We start from the raw sequence: 21,116 nt of genomic DNA, 5'->3' as shown, positions 1-21,116 counted from the left end.
AAATGAAAGCATCCTTTTGTTAATGCCTTCATCTACCTTTCTCATTAGAAGTACATCTTGTGACATCTTTCTTCAGTTATTTCCCAGGGTGAGCAACTACTTAATGGACTGATATTCAGGCTCAGAGTTGACTGAGCTCATATTCATAGGGTTGATTTACTAAAGGCAAATAGGTTGTTTATTTGCAAGGGAATTTCCCCCTTAGCTTAGTGAATAAGGTGACACTCTCTGCTGACTTCCATCATCCAATGAAACTCACAATAGTCTGACACAGATCAACACTTGCATCAGCCTTTCATATTGTGACTCGCTACAAAGTTTTAGGGCCCCTTCACACCTATGCATTGCGATAACATGCATCAGTGCATGGCGCTAAGAGTGTTGTGATGGCATTGAATGTGATACACATACTGCATGTTTTTGTGTGCTGCGGTGCACTGCAATGCACCATACATGTGTCCTCAATGTTGCAGTCTGATCACTGGTGAAGAGGAAACTAAGAAAATGTGTTTCCCTGCCTGCAGCAGATCGATGCTTCAATGTCATCTGTTGACAAGAGCTCAATGACTGTTGTTAATGATAAAACATACATTTTAAGAGAGAAACTATACTGTTGCTGTACATTGTTACATGACAGAAATGTATTCAATTGGACTTGTAAAGTTACTAAAAGTTTCACCAGAATAAACGTCTGGTGTCCCCTGCTTGGGGCCAGCCTTTTGTTCACTAATATAGCAGTATAATTACCCTGGAATACAGCTGACATGCTATGACTTTGCTTATAAGGCTAAACAATTACTGTATATAACCCACAGTTGGCAAAACTTAGATTAATGCGGCACTGCTGCTGAGCTAACTTCATTGTCCATAGTATATGTACATTTTACTTAGTGATATTGCATAAATAAAAACATAAAAAGTAGAATGAACATTAACAGATTTAAAGAACAGAATTTGTCATACAAACCAGGAACATATTTAGGGACTAAGATTTAGAGTGACATACCTTCAAAATGACGGGCACTCTCAGGGACTTCGGGGGGAAACTATTATATGCCAGTATAGACTTAGTGTGAATTAATAGGCAAAACCTTTTATCTAGTTTTGGATACGGTATGGGATGGTTAAAACCCCTATCAGATTATTTTTTGCTGACTGTGTCCCGCTGGGGAGATTTACCTTCACTCACTGTCCAGGATACGCAACAGGAAATGAGTGGAAATCGCCTAAAACAAGGGGAATCCCCCACTCTAGACAGTTGTCACTGAAACATGTGTTCCCATTGGATAATTTACCCTAAAAGTTTTTTCCTTACATACACTTAAAAGAACCCTTGTTTAAGTAAACCTGTCAGATTAAGCATATGGAGTTGCCATTGCTGACCTCCTTCTAAATAAGTTAGCTGCCAGGCTGTTAAGTTTAATGTTTCTGGTTTCAACACTTTTTAAATAACTGGCCCATAACAAGGTTGCAGATGGGGAAAGTTAGAGAAAAGTCAGATGAACTAGCATTTGTAGATGGAGAGGTCAGCAAGGGCAGCCTTCATAGTTGTGTCATGATGGGCTTTCCTTATATCACATAATGCAAGTAGACCAGGGATTATGTTCATCTTGATTCTCTGTATCTGCACCAAATTAGAATAGCTATAAAAGCAGTATTTAACAAACTTTAGTCACTACCACAATCTTTACAGTGTGCATCTATCACCTGTACTATATAAGGTAAGAAAAATGTGGGTTTTTCATACCTGAATTATTATGTTACCAGTACTGGCTGTAACTGCAAAGCATCTGATCCACACATTTACTGAAACTTTTAGAATCCCTTTTACATCCAATTAGGACTGCCCCTTGAAAATTCAGTGTCCAGTTAGTACACTGGCCTCTCTAAAATGTTTGCTGTGGCACTCTTTAGTTCACACCACTGGCTCCTGACCCTATTTTTTCAGAAGGCTTTCCTGCTTGTACAGTTAATACAGAGTTCTGTTTAATACCACCTGTTGCAAGTAAGTATACCACCAGTGGTATACAGCCCATGCCTGTGTTTAATGAATTACCTTAAAGTATAACTAAATCCAATCTTCTGAGCTGCCACCAGAACAAGAAGAGAAGGGAAACCTAACAATATGGACACTTGTTCCCATGACAAGTACAGGACAGGAAATGAAGGAAAATCTACCTAATTAGGTAAAAATAACTTTCCCCTACCCTGTAGTGGGTTCATTTAAAGGGGTCCCATGGAGCAGTAGCTTTTTCTTGGGGTAGATATTTTCTAAAGCTCATCCACACTTAAGGGATGAATAAACTGTAGCTTTTCCTTCACTACACTATGCAATACTGAGATTGCTCAGGCAATAGCTAATTCTGGGCTTTCTAATAAAATATCTTAGCAGCACTTACTATTCTGACTCCGATTGTTGTGATAGTGATATTTCCCTTGCTGAGACCTCTATGCCTGGCCTGTATAAGCAGATTCAATCACTGAGGACAATCATTGTCAGCAGGGCTTGAAAAATTTGATAGCGTCTCACCAGTCAGTCAAAAATTTCACCAGTCAGCACGACCGGACTATAGCCTTGCTATTTATGTTAAAAAAGTTTGGGGACAGATAGAGCTTTCTTTTGGAGGTATATAATCACCACGGGGTATTTTTTTTACTATATAATTAAAAAAGTACCATAAAAGTCAGGGTCACGTCGGGTAAATAGACACCAAACATGTCAAGCCTTAAAACTGCGTGTGCCCGCAAAAATTGCAAAAAATGCCCACAGGCGACGATTAAAACGCTTTTACTGTTCATCAGTTTAGTGTTATCAGTGATTAAAGGAGAACTATGGGGTCAGGGTGGGAGTTTGTACACTGAACTCCCTTTGATCTCCTGTCACAGAGCCGTGCCGGTCCCGGCCGCATCGGGCACAGCGGATCTCGGGACCGGCAACGGCAGTGACAGCTGCTGATACAAGCAATCGAGCGTCTCTCGAGACGCTTGATCGCTTGACTGTAAAGCTCCCGGCCGGCAGTGTAGTTACAACAGCCGGCCGGGAAGCTGCTCGTCGGGCTCCACTGTCTGCTCGTCACAGACGAGCAGACGAGTGGATTTTCGAGCCCTGATTGTCAGATAGCTGAACTCACCAATACCATTTCATCCACAAGGGTTGCTTTATTCTGTACATCAGACAGCAGGATACAGCAGATGTATGGTTTTCAGTATTATGCGGTCAAAAGATGATGCCTTTCCTTGCGTACTATGCAGAATACATGTGTCCTTGTTACATGTGGCCTGTTAGCTGTGGCCATGAAACAGGAAGTACTGACCAACAAGAAGAAGGGTGGAGCATACATACAGAGGAAATACATCACAAAGGGAACGCAGAACATCTTTGATACCAAGAAAGACCACTAGATGGCAGCATAGGAACTAACATATAAAACGTCCATAAAAAATGGTATAGAGAAACAATCTATATAAATTCTCATCTATATAAAACTTTTATGCCCCATTGGGGCGGCACACTTACTCATTTAGGAATTGTCTCTCTCTCATTGATACTGAATGTAGTGCTGATTAATTTGATTGTATGCGTTTTCTGAATGGAGCTGAAAAAAGAACTGGCTCACATTGCACTCTTTTTAAACCATATAGGTAAATAATTTTTTAATCTTTATTACAGGACCAGCAATATTCTCAGGGGCATCAGTTACTAGGTAATGTTTTGAACAACTGTCACACTTCCTCTCTTAATACCCCAGAAGACAAGGAACAGACGTTACAGTTACAAGTAAGTTGGTGCAGTCAAAAACATCTGTACCCACTACACTATATGATTTTTATCAAGCCTTTTTTTTATACAATATTCACAACATTTGCACTGAAATAAAGCTCCAATTTAGGTCATAAAGCAGAAAACAATGGGGGAATTTATAACATTTTTGGACAATTTCCATGCCCCATCGTTTTTCATGGTTTTCATCCTTAACCTGTATACAGTACGTTGTCTGCAATAATAGACATGGCTCAGTACACATGTGAGTAGTCAGGAGTTGGTGCTGTGTGGCTCCCCATACTTTTTGTGCAATGTTCATGTTTAGTTGAGCTTCAGCTGTTCTGTAGGAAAAAAACTTGCAAAAAACGGCTGGAATATATGTGGACCAATACTTCTAACATATGCACTTGATGCTCTTCTGCATCCACCACCATGTAGATTCTTCCATAGAGGAACTTATCTAGCCACAGAGAAACGCAGCCTGTGCACAAAAGTAACAATATTTTCTAGGTAATTTTAAACACATTCTTTAAATATGTTTATTAAATATTTTGCTGTTCTACCACAGCACAATGACTTGCTGAGCCTTGTAAACAAGTTGCTACGATCATGGAACCAACCACTACAGCACTTGAGTATGGGAGCTCCAGATCACATGACCAGGAAGTTGAAAGAAGCTGAGGAACACACGCGAGTGTTGCAAGGGGGAATAGACCGAATCTCTGGAAGGGTATGTAGTGATTTAACCACAAAAGAGAGAACTACACAAACAGCAGGCAGGAATTATGTTGCTGTACTTAGAAGAAGCTACACATCTCGGAACCCTGCTTTATAATGTTCCTGAGTAATAGATATTGTGTTGGGGAGGTTGGCTTCTTCCAGTTAAATGACCATATAAATTATTGTTGTCTGTCCAAAAGTCTGCAGTTGAGAGTATTTTTAAAAGTGCCTGTGTCCTCCCTAGGTAGTGACTTGACAGATGATAGAGTTTGATCATTGAGTGGAGATTTCATCACTTCTATCAATTTTTTTTCACTCATCAGTAAAGTTCTTTAATGTTATCCATAAATAGAAAGCATGAAATTAATTTCTTTAGATGCAGATATTTGTGAACCAACTTAAGAACTTTATTGATATCCTACCTTTGAATAGCTTTCTTGGTGATGAATACAAAGCCAGCTTATAGTGGAAGCATGAACTTCCTCTTGGCAATCAAGATGATTGGAGACTTCCAACCCAGCATTTCCATGGGGTGACGGAATGACTAGTTCTCTTTGCTGAATATGACCACCTGAAATCTCAGGCACAAAATCATGCACAATACAAAACACAAAAAGTCCCCAGCACACTTGCCAGCTAGCCTGCAACAAAATATTACCGTCTAACAGTATGCATGGGAAACAGAGGTTTAGTTACACAAACCTTTGGCCAAAAATATGTAGAAGCCACACCACCCCATCAAGGCTCCTATGTGAAGTGTGGTCCGAACTCTATTTATGAGTCTCCATGTTGGAGCATATTAATGCAGTCGATAAATTAGATGCAGGTGTACCTGGAGGCAGCCCACTCCTCCTTAAATAGTGCAGGAACGCACAAAATCATGCACAGCCTTGCTGATCATTGGCATGATTTCACAACTGCCTGAGTCTCTATCTCTTGTAAGTTTGAAAAAAAGTATTTTCAGTAGGGCTGGGGAAATTAACAATGAATTACCCGATTAATCGTTAAAATTTTTGATCGATTAAAATTATTTTGATCAATAATGAAAACACTCACCTCTCCGCCGGCTTCCGGGAGTCCCGTCGGAGATCTGGTGACGTCACGGACATCGACGTCACTGGACTCCTCCCCCCTTCCCCAAGTGGCTCCATCGGCTAACAAAGGGAAGGGGGAGGAGTCCGGTGATGTCACGGACATCAACGTCACCGGACTCCTCCCCCTTCCCTTCGTTAGCCGTCAGAGCCACTTGGGCCGGTGATCTGTCGACACTTATGGAGTTCTGCGACCACCTGACTTCCGGTTTCGTTACAACTAACAGGTTTGCCCAATAAACTTGTTCTACACGAGCGCCAGCCAAGGCATTGACCTACGCACATACAGCACAGCAATGAAGTAATAAAATGAACTAGGATCACATGCACTAATCCAGCACGTTATTATTCTGAGTTGCCCCACTCAAGCGGCGGCCATATTGAGTGGGGCACCTGAGATTGATAACGTGCTGGATTAGTGTGATCCTAGTTCATTTTATTACTTCATTGCTGTGCGTGTAAAGGCCAATGTAGTTGGATCTGTATGTGCGTTATAATTAATCCAAATTAATCGATTAAAAAAAATTTAGATTAATCAAACACGAAAATTTGAATCATTACCAGCCCTAATTTTCAGACAATTTTGTCAGGGAGCCTGCTTTGTCCATACTGCCAGCAGTGATCCTTTCTAGAATTCTATATCTTAAATGGTAATTATGTCTAGTGTTAGATGACCTTCTGCATCTATCTTTTGTGGCAGAGCAGTTGAATACTCTAGACTCAGCCAGGACACTCTTTTAGCAAGGTAGAAGGAAAAACAAAAGAATGCTTACCTATGTGATTTACCATGGCTTGTGTTGTTGAAACCATTAAAGTAATTAAATATATTTCTAGATTTTTTGTAATGATAAAAATAAAGCTGGTTGAATTTAGTGCTCTATAAGGTTTGAGAACAATTATTTCCTTTATTGCAGATGCTGACTGATCTGGATGACTTTTACCCGCCATGGTTTGGTCCCATAGATTCTGCCGTACCACAAAAAGAGTCTCAAATGTTTGCTACCCACCATCTGCTGCACTGCTTCCGCAGGGACTCTCATAAGATTGACAACTATCTAAAAATCCTCCGATGCCGCATGATACATGCCAACAACTGCTAGGGACTGTAATAAGCCTCTAAAGATGCCTGCAATCTCAACTGTTACAGACTGTATTTACCATTATGCCATGCTACGGAAGAAATAATAATGGAGCACTTAGTAATCCTGCCATCTTCTTTAGGCATTACCCAGGGTCAGAATCTAGACTGCTTAGTGAGAGGCAGTTGAAAAAAAACCTGCACCCCCTGTATTTATAACTGTATATGCAGCCTGACTGCATTACAGTAATAAATATCAAGGGCTGAATTGGGCCTTAATGATATAGGTTTCTGATTTTTTTTAAATTAATACTGTTTCTGTAAAATGTTGGGAAAATATGGAAATAAAAGGTTGGCAAATATGATTTAGGAAAGGTATATGTCCAGTGACATGCTTTATTTATTCAGACAATCAAGCAGACTTTTTGGGATGTTATACCCGATCATCCTTTGTGCCTTTATAGGACTAGAGTCCTTACAGAGAGAACACAAATATTTTATTAATTACATATTTTAGCCATTATATTTTGTAAGCTAAATTTGAACGTTCTGTTAACCAGTTGCCGTCCGCCCGTTGTAAAAAAACGGACGGACGGCACTGCAGCATTGGCGGGTTGCCGTCTCCAGACGGCATTATTTTTCTGCGGGCGCGCACGGGTAGAAAAGACCCCACCTCTGCTTCATCAGCTTCTTTTGGGGTCTTAAAAAAAAAAAAGAAATTCGGTAATTTTTCCTTAATATAGTAACAAATAAAAACCCCAGTGGTGAATAAAATACCACCAAAAGAAAGCTCAATCTGTCCCCGAAAAACGATCTAAAATTCATTTCAGTACAGCGTTGCATGACGGAATAAATGTCAGTCAAAGTACCGCAGCGCTGAATACTGAAAAATGGCCTGGATGGGAAGGGGGTTTAACACAGCGGATGTCAACTGGTTAAGAAAGCAGACGTTAACAAGGCCATTGAATGACTAATAGACCTTATGAAAAATAAAGCATATACACAAATTATGATTTCCAGCTTTTTCTAATTTTTTGGCTTTTTTTTATTTTTTATTGGGAGATACAGATCATATATGTAGCAAAAAAAAAAGTGCAGTTTGTTCTAAAATGTTTTTTGGGTAGTTTATTATTGTACCTGTGTTTAAATCTCAAAGGGTCAAACTATTCAAAAGAGATATTTAGTTATACATGAAGAGTACCTGAAATTATTTTTAGGAAAACCTCACAGCGTAGCAAAACTGAGACAAAACACAAGATTAAAACAGGCCGAGCATCTGATATATTTTACCATGTTAGGTGCATGCATGCCAACTAATGTGTAAGCCTAACATTTACAGGTATATCTTACAGTACTTTCTGGCAATGCCTCCATCTGCTTTCCTCTCTAAGACGAAACCATCTTTGTTCAGGCATTATTCAGGACCAGAATCCACTTCCTAGTCTTCTTAAGGAGGGAGAGGCACTTAAAAAAAAATAAAGAGCCCCATTGTTTCATAAATATGCAGCCTGACTACATTATGGGGTTGTATCAAGGGTTAAATTGGGCTTTAATGATATAGGTTTTAGACTTTTTTTTTATTAAAGTAATAGGGTTTCCTTCCCTTCAAAACATAGGGGGGCTGAAAGGGTTGCCAAAAATTATTTTGGAAAATTATAATTCTAGTAAATTGCTTTATTTATTCAGAAAGTCAACTTAATGTGTTTTGGGAGCTAAAATGCATATTTTAGGCCTTTATATTACTTAACACCCCTTAAAATGATACATTATCATCACCTACTTCAAGGCTGTATTAATGATGTCCAGTGTAGAAGCACCATTCCAGCCTTTACAATATGAGGAAAAAAAGCATAGCTCTCTTGAATTGGTACACTGACAACTGGTGCGCTGTTGCTGGGTTGTTATGCCAGCTTCCAGACAGTATCCATCTGGAAAAGCAACGGTCTTAGTTTTCTCTTATGGTAAAGAGTATAACTGCATAGCAGTTCTACAGAAGACAACAGCCTACAGCAGCCATCTTTGATACTGCCCTGATGACGGGGGTGACAACCCCTGAAACAAGTTGGCTTGACTGAAGTGACTGACTTCCAAACCATGTTGGCTTGACTAGCTGATGAAATAAAGTAGATCATTTGAATTATGACTTTCTTGCATAATTTTTGTGGCGCACTGTCTCCCCCTCAATGCACATTAATACCCAAAGATTTGTTTTCTGATTGACACCTCCAGATCAAGAGCTGCCTACCTATATCCATCTGGAATTGGAATCGCTGAATACACACACAAAACTGTGTTTATCCAAGGCACCACACCTATGTTTTCAGAAAATGTCAGCAATATATTCACGCAGACATGTAAAATGACTAAGAAGTCAACTTTAAATAACATAAATTTAGCTTTATTCACAAATATTTCAGATGCATTTAAGCCCAAACTGACTTGAAGCCAAAGAACATGTTGTTATGAAGTACAAAGTAGTAAAGTAGAGTCCAACATCTCCAATCTGGATCCACTGGATCAATAATATAGATGGATTTTAAAAGCCACACCTCCAACAGCTTCGCACTATGCTGGTTGAACCGGCATTGTTATAGTCAGTACCTGAAATAGAGTCACAAACAGTTATTCAGTAAACAGCATAGCACTTTATACATTCTTTCTTACAAACTATGTATTAATAGCAGAGAGCCCGATTTTAATTATTATATTTCACTCGAAAAAACACGTATCAGTATTATTATTATGCAGGATGTATATAGCGCCAGCAGTTTATAATAAGGAAAACATTACAATCACAACACAATTCAAGACAAGATGGTAAGGAGGGCCCTTGCCCGTGAGGGCTTGTAATCTAAAAGGGAGGGGCTTTTAGGGGCTGGTTAGGTGGATGCGTCTAGCAGCAGCATTCATGATAGACTGAAGGGGAGATAGCCTGTGTAGAGGTAGGCCAATGAGGAGGGAGTTGAAACAGTCGAGAGATAACAAGGGAGTGGATGAGTAGTTTTGCAGTTTCATTGGTGAGGAAGGAGCGTGTTTTGCAGATGTTACGAAGGCGGAAGGATTTGCATAGGGATTGGATGTGGGGCAGAATGGTGAGGTCCGAGTCCAGGATGACACCTAGCACCTTGGCATGGGAGGAGGGATGGATAGTTGTGTTATCAATCTCAAGGGAAAAGTTGGGAGAAGGTGCAAAGGCAGGAGGAAATATCATGAGCTCAGTTTTTGAAAGGTTGAGTTTTAAGAAGTGTTGCGACATCCAGACTGATATGTCAGTTAGTAGATTAGTGACACGCAAGGACACTGAGGGGGTGAGTTGTGGAGTAGAAAGATAGATTTGAGTGTCATCGGCATAGAGATGGTATTGGAAACCATGCGAGTCTGGGTGGATAGACCTTAGACTTCCAAAACATAAACATTTGATAACTAAAAAACTATGCTGTATGTGCTAAAAGGAAAAAGACCAGACGCATTTAAAAAGTTATATATATAGTCCCACTAAGACAGTGGTGGTCAACTTTCTTCATAAAGGGGACCTCAAGTGCGGCCCTTGACAGCGCCATCGGGCAGCACATTGTGTTAAGTGAATTGTAGTACTAAAGTAAAGTAATCAGAGACTGCAGACATGCAACATGAGATCGACAGACTATGGGCATGATTCTCCCTTCAGCAAGATCCATTATAAAAAGATTTTTAAAAAGACGTTAAAAGAGGAAAGAGCTGATCAGCACTAAAAAAAAGCAAAATAATGTAAAATATATAAATCAAGCCAACTACTAGAACCCAGTCTAAAGAATAGATTTCCTTTACTGACCTGGGGAAGCACCTAGGTAAGGGAAACACAGACTATTGCCTGCAGGGGCCCCATGGACCACACAGTAGGTGCCAAAGGGCCTTAGGTTGGGCACCAAGGCAGTACGGGGTACATTCATAAAGTGGACAATTTTTGGTCCGTTTGACATTTTGTGCTGCAACAAATGACTATAGGGTCTTTTGCCATAATTTTAAAGACGTAAAAAGCTGGCTCACTGATTTTACACATTTGAGGATTTTAGACCAGCATCCTCTTTTCTCTCCCGTTCATTGAAGGATCCCACCCCTCTTTTTTGGTACTGCTCTGTGACGTCCCTACAGTACATGATCTCCGATCTGTTCCCTGTGTCCTTCAATGAACGGGAGAGAAAATAGGATTTTGGTACTCACCGTAAAATCCTTTTCTCTCCGTTCATTGAAGGACACAGGGCCCGCCCCTCTATGTGGGTGTGTACTCCTTTACTGCTTGTTACTAAACTGGAGACTTGTCAGCAGGTGGGGGGTTTGGCCACCGGCAAGGGCCGCCCTTAGGCTGTGATTGGTCTTTAGTTTTTTTGTGCCTAGCGTCCTTCTCCTGCAGGTGGCGATATTACCCTACAGTACATGATCTCCGATCTGTTCCCTGTGTCCTTCAATGAACGGAGAGAAAAGGATTTTACGGTGAGTACCAAAATCCTATTTTGCGTTTGTCTTCTCCACCAAGCAAACGAATGGAAAATGCACTCAATGGTTCATAACCAGCTTTAACCACCTCCCGTCCGCCGAACGTTGAAAGACGGCTGGACGGGAGTCTCCTGGATGCGGGTGGGCGTCTTTTGACGTCCTTCGTGCCCACGCGTGCCCCCAGCGATGGTCGTTTACATAGAAGCGGTTCGGTCTTAGAGACCCCTGATGTCTCCATAAAAAAATATGTGCAAGTTATGAGTTATGTTTCTTTAATACTAGCTCACCTTTGTGTCTTTGTTAAACTGAGCACCACTTTCCTCCTGGATAATATTGTAGGGAATAAAGATATCCATATGATACAAATCAGGACGTCCCAATAATACAATTTGGTCTTCTCCAAGGTCTAGTACAAGGGATCTGACAGAGGACTGCAAAGGGAAAAATCAGCATTTATAGAAATCCTTTTGGTGAATAGGGCCCATGACCCTTGTATAATTGCAGTAGAACTAAGGCCTACAGGGGCCCTTCAAAAATGCTAATATAGTTATAATAGAAGTACTCACCACTCTAGGCAAAGAGATTTCAGCCACAAGAAAGCTTGGATGTCCCCCAGAAGGTTCTGCAATAATTGTATATTCTGGTACCTCTGGTGAGCTGAGTATTAAATCATAGAACAAAAAAATACATAAACTTATATTTACACAAGCAAGCAAAATCTGCCCTTGTACTGGTGATACACATGGCAATTTTCCCTTAGTTTTGACTCAAACTGCGAAGGTTTAAAACCACCATTATCTTTTATTGCTGGCTGCAACTCCACTGGGGACATTTCCCTTCATTATGTGTGACACAAGGACAAAAATAAGGGGAACAGGAGTCACAGACACAAAGGGCAGCACATGCTGTTATTAAAGCCTGACCGAGATCACAACCTTTTTCCAATGTACTAAAAGTATCTAAATTGTTGCCGTCTCTGACCCTATTGTCGGTCAACCAATTGGGACACAGACAAATAAACACCTGACAGAGGTTTTAATTTTTACCTACCCTATTTAAAACAAAATAAAAAAGTTTTGACAGGAGATCTTCAAAGGATTTAAGAAAAACAAACCTTGTGACTTCAGAAATAAGAGACTTGCTTGCAGTTGACTGTAAGGACCTAAGGTAAGAAGCAAGAAAATAACGTTTTGTCAACATTATTTTACTAAAATTAAAAAGCTGTGGATTTGAGAAGTAGCATCTCTGCCAGACATTGTAGGTGTTAATGTGGCTTCCTTTTCACACCAAAAACACAGAAAAAGAAATCTAAGAACATCAAAACTATAATAAAACTAGACACATATTTGGACCAACATAACCCCATTTTAGCAACTTAAACACCACATTCAAAATCAGATTTACCATTATTTGTATGAATTGTATCCCAAATATGTATCTATTATATGAGTTTCAAAAAAAATGAAAAAAAAAAAAAACTTACTTTGGTTTCATTTCTTGAATCATAGGTTTGGATGTTGTTCTTATATTTTGATCAAATATGGATCCCATGAACTTTCGATTTTTGAGCATACGCCATTCTGCAATAGACAGGGAAAGGGAATTTTTCTTAAAGCATACCTTCTGTATAAGTAGAAAAAGACCACATATCAGCACTACCAAGTAACATTATTATTTTGACGAAAAAGAGAAAAAAAAACAAAAAAAAAAACGTACCACTTTCTTGAAAAACAAAAATTATAAAAAGATTAGGGCCACAGTGTAATACAAGCTATACACAGAAACATAGGTTTTAAAACAGACACACACTAATTTACATTAAGCTGTTTATCTAAGAAAAACACCTGCAGAAGCCTCAAATGTGCACCATTCATTCGGCTTGCTTAAATGAGTGGCCACATAGTAAAATGGATTAGTCCTTATAGGAACTCTATTTGAAGTAGTCTTCCAGGACAGGGACAGTCACAGACAGAAACAGGAGCTGCCAATTACGAATATGAGTATCGACACTGCTTCTCCAATCTAGGAATCCTGTGGTCATGATCTGAAAATACAGAATTTCTAGGGAAGCTCCTGCTCAAGACAAATTCAACATGGAGCACGCTCCACTACTGACAGCAAGTCTAATATTCTCTTGACTTCTTTCATGTTGAACTAAACACTGGAAAAGGGTGATCAGAGCTAGCTTCCTCATAATGCTGTCCCTATAAATCCCTTTACTTAAAAATGATTGCTAATTATGCACTTTTTCCATTATTTGTTTCAAGCTTGTTATGTTACGCATGATATAGATAAATGTGATAGATAACAATTCGGTAATACAATTAGGTGGTATAGCAATTAGAACAGATCAATGTATTACCTCTAGAAAGCTCCGTTGCATATTTGTTTTCCAAGCCTTCCATTGCCACTGTGATATCAACAACCCCACGCTGCCGCCGACTGTCACCGCTCCCCCTACCGACCGGTAAGTGCCCGATATGCTCCTAGGCATCTGGGACCCTGGGCTCCTCAGCCTCCCCGTACCTCCATGCTGCCCCTGTTGTTGCCAGACTGATGTCCACAACAGGGGCACCGCACACTCCAGGTCATCACACCTTTCCACTGCTGTACACCCGGGGGGGGCCACCATCTGGCGCCTACTCACGTGCAGGAGGATGGTTGCCTTCCCTGAGTGACGGAAGGGAACCTTGGCCAAGAATCGGGTGGGGGTCCGATAGGGAATCCCTGTATGCACTGCAGCAGGTAACCCTGGAGTAGGTCCCAATGCATAGTAGGGTAAGGCAAACAAACGTGAGCCCTTTAAAATAACATACATTACGATGTCCCTGTGTAGCTGACGGAAACACAAAAAAACTGACTTGGGATGGAAGGAGGAGTCTATTTATTTAATGTGGTTGATGTGTTTCCTGTTGCAGGTAGGCGGAGCCTATATCTCGATGGCTGTCCTGGAAGATGACTGGGGAGAAGACAAATGCAGAACATCAGTTTATTTCCAAGAGAACTTTTAATGCTAAATGAGTGATGATCAGAGGGAAGGTTACAGTTATTATAGCTGTGGAATACCTTAATCTTGTCAAAGAAAGAACTGTTTATTACAATGTCATAGGCTGTGCAACCACTTCCACCTGTATAAAGAGACAAAGAATATTTCAAGCTTTTTATTACAATATCATCCGATGAGTTGTTTTATCTGGTTACATGCTCTGATAAAGTCACTACTTTGTAAATGCAATGTATTTTTATTTTTCCAATAAAGCAAGTTTTATCTGTTGTGGTGCGCTCTGCTTTTTTTTTCTAGAGAACACAGGCCATACTGGTGACTAGTCTTTTGCCCTCTGCCTGCCTTTTTCCGGGAACAGCTTACAGAGTTTGTTCCACTTAAAGCCCTCAGGCTTATTTCAGTAATAGGTAAGGAGAAATTGCAAATATGCAGAAGAGAGCTGAGGGTGCCGCCTGCTGGCTGAAAATACAAATATAATGTGTGTGTCAAAGCAAAATAAAAAAAAAAAACATGTGCAGTACATTTCTGCAATGCATGTATGTTTCCCTGTGCTTTATCCTTTTTAAAAGACCCTACAAGTTCAGAAACATCACTGGTGATATGCCAGAAATACACTGTACTTCTAAGTTCTTTTGTGAGCTGGCAACATACAGCTTTTTTGTGGACTGAATGGTGTCAGCTCTGCCCACTGTCTTTCGCTAAACATCTCAAACACTCCTACTTACAGATCTATATGACAAAGTCTATTCACTCTACAGCCCATGATAAGAACTAGCAGGGCTAAATAGCCTATTTGAGATAACACATGAAGTCTGCTCAAGACAAAAGAGAGCTCTGAATTTCTGATGAGACCTATGGGCTATTTATGCACTCAAAAACAGGCATAATAAAGGGCTTTCAATAATATATTTCACAGACCAAAAAGGGAGCAAATGAGGGAAGTTCATTGTTAGAGTTTACATACACTTTAAAGTAGGGATGCACAGATACCAGTTTTTTGGTATCGAGTACCGATATTGATCTCTCAGTACACGCCGATACCGAGTACCGATACCGGTACTTCCATGAGCATGGGGGTTGGCTTGCCGGGCAATCAGGAACCCGGGCAGCGTGTCATTACTTGCCGCCCAGCTTCCGGATTGGCGGGGAAGCCGGCTTCCCAGCCAATCAGCAGTAAGCCAGCTGTCATTATCTGCCGCCCGGCTACCCGATTGGCCGGGAAGCCGGTTCCATGTTCCCTCCATGTTCAGGAGGAATCTACTAGTATCGGTATTGGTGTATCCATACTTTAAAGCCCTGACCATAGTTACTCAAGAATCCACTATACATTTCTTAAAAAAAAAACCAAACAACTGAATTACATATAGTATTAGCTTAGGCCTTGTTCACACCAGATGCAGAGCAGATCCGGTCAGGTTTCTGCACACGCACGCTAGACTTTTAGATGCGTTTTTGACGCATTTTTGGCTAAAAAAATAGTTTTTAATTTTTTTTTAAAGTTTAAAATGGGCTTTCAGTGCGTCCCAGGCATTTGCATGCATTTTTGATGCGTTTGCAGATCCAGAGCAGGTAAAATAGGGCCTGCTGCAGTTTTTTCACCTGCTCTGGAGCTGCTCTGAAACTGCACACTGCAATGTGAACTGGAGCAAAAAATACCATTGGAATACATTGGACGCAGTTTTGATCCGGTCTGCAACTGATCTGCTCTGCACCTGCTCCGAGCTTTGTGTGAACAAGGCCTAATTTGACCATTACATAAGTCAGTGTTGGTGACCCAAATACATCTTGAACAGAACATACAGTATATGACCAAATGTCTAAGTAGCCAATTTCACATTTAAAAGAGAAGTTAATTCTTCCATTGTATTAGACTTCTTTTTTTAGTTTTCAAATAAAATTGCTGAACCTGTGCTAAATGCTTCTATATAGAACATTAGAAGCAAAGTATCAAAGCAAATTGTCTTCACATGCTGCTTGACTGATGCATATGCCAAGATGGTTATTAAAGCTTGTCCAATCACCTGACAAAAAAAATCCATCCAAATCCTTTTCCACCAATGGCCTTTTGCTGACATGCAGCTCAGATGTTTTCTACAATAAATAAAAGTACAGACCTGTTTCTGCCCATGTGTAGTAAAGCCCCCTTTCCGAAACTGCAAGTACAATTAGCAACTAGACCCTCATCTTGTCAGTGGTTACAACTCTTTGCTGGGCCAAAACAGAGCTCAATTCTCTATTGTTAGGCTCCACTTTATATACCTGCAATGGTAGTGCAGGAAAAACTCAAAATTACAGCTGAAGGTCTCAGTGGAACAAAGACAGTCATGCTGTTAAGGATTCCTCTGTGCTGTTACACAGGATGAACATTTCAGGTGCATACATGACAAATTACAAGGAACAAGAGCTCCATTAGATAAATATCTTACTATTGTCTACTTCAACATGGGGTTCTCCAATGCTCATTGGGACACGATATCCAGAGGGATCATCTGATTCCAAGATACTGACTAGCTCCTGCTCACTGAGGTCGGGGGGTGCTGGGATTTGATTTGACTTACAGATGTTAATGAAGATCTTTTCATTTTTAGATGTGCGAGTTTTTATGCAAAAACCTGTTAAGAAAAACAACACAAATTATGGATCAATACAAATATTTACAATAACAAAACAGTAGAATTAGGATAAACAAAGTGGTATTAACGAAGTTCAAAGGGACTTTATATATAAAACGACGATCAGACACCTGACATACTAAAAACAAAGAGATTGATTAGTAAAGCTAGCCATATATGGTTAGAATGTTGTCAAAAACTGTAGTTTTCAAATTGTTTGTTCATTTTCCCCAGTTTATTGGGAGACATCGATGATCATTTTCGACTGCAGTGATGAGAAAAATAAAAAAGTTTGAAAATGTTTCTAATTTCTTATCTCAATGAAATTCAGAAAATTGTACCTATAGTAAAAAATAAAGTTTCCTCCAGAATAACATTTCTTTGTTTAACCTTTTCGCTGTCAAGCCCTCAGCAACACTTTTAACCTCAGCTGGCCACAACATTTTTGCAATTTTTCCCATTGTTTTGATTTTCTATTGCTGCGCTTGTAAAAAAAACAAAACCCTGAACTATATATTTTCTGAAAGCACAGGTCCAGTAGAAAAAAAAGATGGTGCTAGTAATTTTGTAGGTCTTGCAGTAAGGAATTATCAGGGGTCTAAACAGACGCCTACCATTTCCTTTTTGAAATAGAAAAACACATTTTAAATGAATGGAAAGCCCTCAGTACAGAGGCTTCCAATTCATTTAGAAACTGAAATATTTACTATCAACCAGTTTCTGAATGGATAGAAGCCTCTGTAGTGAGTGCTTCTCCCCACTGAGAAACTCATGAATGAACAGGAAGTGATGTAAAGCACTTCTTGTTCATTCATAACTGGGGACACATAGTACTGTTTCCCCAGTTGTTTACAAACATTGGAGTGATCAGCATTTGTTCTGCACACAGAGGATTGGTAAATATCACAGATATTTACCGATCCTCTGCTCCAGCACACACAGAGCTGCTGTCATCCTGAAACTGGCCAGATGACAGCGTCTCCGCTCTACTCCCCACTCGGCTGCGGCTCCTCTCCCCTCACCGCTGGATGACAGCACTCCCTCCTCCACCGGCTTTAGCTGTCATTTTCTCCTTGGATCCCCGCTGCCACAGCCCATACATGCGGGGGGGAGCAGTGGGGATCCAAAGATAAGCATGGAGTGGCTCCAGGCGGGGAGAAGATGACAGATGGCGTCAGCAGGTGCCAAAGGGAGGGGGAGGGAATATTTGTTAATAGCACTAGGGATGCTCCGATACAAGCATCGGTATCGGCGGCGATACCGAGTATTTGCATGAGTACTCGTGCAAATACTCCGATACAAAAAACGAGTACCTGTGCTGCGTCCGACATCTTCAAGGACCCGAAACCGCCGCACAAAAAGGACCTCCATAGCGTCCTCAATTAAACAAGATGGCCGCGAACTCCTCCTCCAAGTCCTCAATCATCTGATCCATTCTGACCTCTTCCCCGCTGATTGGCCGATTGGATGATTGACATTATTAACGAAGTTCAAAGGGACTTTATATATAAAACGACGATCAGACACCTGACATACTAAAAACAAAGAGATTGATTAGTAAAGCTAGCCATATATGGTTAGAATGTTGTCAAAAACTGTAGTTTTCAAATTGTTTGTTCATTTTCCCCAGTTTATTGGGAGACATCGATGATCATTTTCGACTGCAGTGATGAGAAAAATAAAAAAGTTTGAAAATGTTTCTAATTTCTTATCTCAATGAAATTCAGAAAATTGTACCTATAGTAAAAAATAAAGTTTCCTCCAGAATAACATTTCTTTGTTTAACCTTTTCGCTGTCAAGCCCTCAGCAACACTTTTAACCTCAGCTGGCCACAACATTTTTGCAATTTTTCCCATTGTTTTGATTTTCTATTGCTGCGCTTGTAAAAAAAACAAAACCCTGAACTATATATTTTCTGAAAGCACAGGTCCAGTAGAAAAAAAAGATGGTGCTAGTAATTTTGTAGGTCTTGCAGTAAGGAATTATCAGGGGTCTAAACAGACGCCTACCATTTCCTTTTTGAAATAGAAAAACACATTTTAAATGAATGGAAAGCCCTCAGTACAGAGGCTTCCAATTCATTTAGAAACTGAAATATTTACTATCAACCAGTTTCTGAATGGATAGAAGCCTCTGTAGTGAGTGCTTCTCCCCACTGAGAAACTCATGAATGAACAGGAAGTGATGTAAAGCACTTCTTGTTCATTCATAACTGGGGACACATAGTACTGTTTCCCCAGTTGTTTACAAACATTGGAGTGATCAGCATTTGTTCTGCACACAGAGGATTGGTAAATATCACAGATATTTACCGATCCTCTGCTCCAGCACACACAGAGCTGCTGTCATCCTGAAACTGGCCAGATGACAGCGTCTCCGCTCTACTCCCCACTCGGCTGCGGCTCCTCTCCCCTCACCGCTGGATGACAGCACTCCCTCCTCCACCGGCTTTAGCTGTCATTTTCTCCTTGGATCCCCGCTGCCACAGCCCATACATGCGGGGGGGAGCAGTGGGGATCCAAAGATAAGCATGGAGTGGCTCCAGGCGGGGAGAAGATGACAGATGGCGTCAGCAGGTGCCAAAGGGAGGGGGAGGGAATATTTGTTAATAGCACTAGGGATGCTCCGATACAAGCATCGGTATCGGCGGCGATACCGAGTATTTGCATGAGTACTCGTGCAAATACTCCGATACAAAAAACGAGTACCTGTGCTGCGTCCGACATCTTCAAGGACCCGAAACCGCCGCACAAAAAGGACCTCCATAGCGTCCTCAATTAAACAAGATGGCCGCGAACTCCTCCTCCAAGTCCTCAATCATCTGATCCATTCTGACCTCTTCCCCGCTGATTGGCCGATTGGATGATTGACAGGCTTCCCCACCAGCCAGGAGTGAGGACTTGGATAGAGGTCAGAATGGAGCAGATGACTAGGCTGTGACACGGAGTGGCTGAAGCAGACGGAGAAGACGACACAGCAGGTTAGTACTGCAGCACCGCATGGGGGCTGGGCACAAAAATGCTGTTTAACTGCATATAATATTTAAAAAAAGAAAGACATTAAATAAAGAAAAAACGATGTAGATATTGCTAACTAAGGCTTGTATCCACTAGTGGGGAAAATAGATGAGCATATGTCCAGACCCCAGACCAGAACACTGTATAGTGTGGCACAGCTATATCAAATTCTGCATATCTGGCTTTTAATTATAAAAAACATTATAATAATGGGGAAAATAGATGAGCACATGTCCAGACTCCAGAACACTGTATATTGTGGCACAGCTATATCCGATTCTGTATAACTGGCTTTATATTATTATTAATTTTTTTTATAATATAAAGCCAGGTATGCAGAATTGGATATAGCTGTGCCACACTATACAATAATACACTGTTCTGGAGTCTGGACATGTGCTCATCCATTTTCCCCACTATGAGGATACAAGCCTTAGTTAGCAATGGCATGATCTAAATATTCATTTCATGTTCATGTTCTAAAATCATGATTTTGTATTGCTTTAGAAAAAATGTGACCTGCCCCTTTAAGAAAAAGTACCGGCAATTGGTATCGGTGAGTACTTGAAAAAAGTATCGGTACTCGGTCTTAAAAAAGTGGTATCAGAGCATCCCTAAATAGCACTCGTCAGCGGCTTCTTAGCCACTGAAGACAGCTTTTATTTCACAGGGGAAAGTCAGGAGAACCCTTCTGGTATAAGTTCATGGTCACAAAAGTGACCATGAGCTTACAGCAGAAGGGTAAAAGCCACCAATGTATGGCATAGTGATGTGGCCAGCTGCAAGCGGTTGTGCTCTGCCATACGACGGTGGCAGCGAAAGGGTTTAACGATTACGTATGGCAGGGCTCAAAATTTCCACTCGCCCGCTCGCATTTTGCGAGTAAAAATAAAAGTGAGGGCGAGTGGAAATTTGGGTCTCCAAGTACCGGTCCGCGGTCCAACTGTGGCCCGCAGACAGCTGACATGTCAGGCACGCGATCACAGACCGCGTACCTGACTTGCGGGAGAAGCTCCACGGTCTGCATCTGTGTCAGATGCAGACCGCAGAGCTGCACCCGTCGGCTCCGGCTTCCTTCGGCCAAAGCTCTGACAGTTCTGAGCTCCGGCCGAAAGCAGGGCTGTATTAGCGAGGTCTGCAGACCTCACTAATCACACCCAGAGAACCGGGGAACGATCCTCCTCAAGCCTCCTCCCTGCAAAGCCGTGAACAGGTGAGGGGGCTCGCGGGGAGGGGAGTGTATTATTAATTTGTTTGTGGGGGGTTAATAAGGGGAAGGGGGAGTGTTTTATTTTAATTATTTTATATGTGTGGGGGTATTAATGAGGGAGAAGGGGAAAAATATTATTATATTATT

At 40.9% G+C, this 21,116-nt stretch overlaps 2 protein-coding genes across 2 annotated transcripts in view; one reads left to right on the top strand and one right to left on the bottom strand.

The window, feature by feature from the left end:
• LOC108801639 (prolactin-like) overlaps positions 1 to 6,674 on the top strand; it is a gene marked incomplete at its 5' end in the record, with an annotated part of 7,104 nt that extends 430 nt beyond the window's left edge. Inside the window, 3 exons of the mRNA XM_018573530.1 lie at positions 3,671 to 3,778; positions 4,332 to 4,493; positions 6,489 to 6,674. Coding sequence (XP_018429032.1) covers positions 3,671 to 3,778; positions 4,332 to 4,493; positions 6,489 to 6,674 — 456 coding nt within the window. The remainder of the gene's footprint in view (positions 1 to 3,670; positions 3,779 to 4,331; positions 4,494 to 6,488) is intronic.
• Positions 6,675 to 9,055: 2,381 nt separating this feature from the next.
• The window catches only part of PIH1D1 (PIH1 domain containing 1), a 19,873-nt gene continuing 7,812 nt past the window's right edge, over positions 9,056 to 21,116 (bottom strand). Inside the window, exons 3-10 of the mRNA XM_018573531.1 lie at positions 16,556 to 16,741; positions 14,192 to 14,253; positions 13,488 to 13,557; positions 12,609 to 12,705; positions 12,240 to 12,287; positions 11,692 to 11,782; positions 11,413 to 11,556; positions 9,056 to 9,253 (exon numbers count right to left, since the gene is read on the bottom strand). Of these exons, the coding sequence (XP_018429033.1) occupies positions 9,218 to 9,253; positions 11,413 to 11,556; positions 11,692 to 11,782; positions 12,240 to 12,287; positions 12,609 to 12,705; positions 13,488 to 13,557; positions 14,192 to 14,253; positions 16,556 to 16,741 (734 nt within the window). The 3' untranslated portion in view covers positions 9,056 to 9,217. The remainder of the gene's footprint in view (positions 9,254 to 11,412; positions 11,557 to 11,691; positions 11,783 to 12,239; positions 12,288 to 12,608; positions 12,706 to 13,487; positions 13,558 to 14,191; positions 14,254 to 16,555; positions 16,742 to 21,116) is intronic.

This window comes from Nanorana parkeri, unplaced genomic scaffold, assembly GCF_000935625.1.
Source record: "Nanorana parkeri isolate BGI_ZX_2015 unplaced genomic scaffold, ASM93562v1 scaffold2415, whole genome shotgun sequence".
Taxonomy (NCBI): Eukaryota; Metazoa; Chordata; class Amphibia; order Anura; family Dicroglossidae; genus Nanorana; species Nanorana parkeri.
Note: the sequence above shows the minus strand (reverse complement) of the source record. Positions and strands in the feature narration are given on the sequence as shown.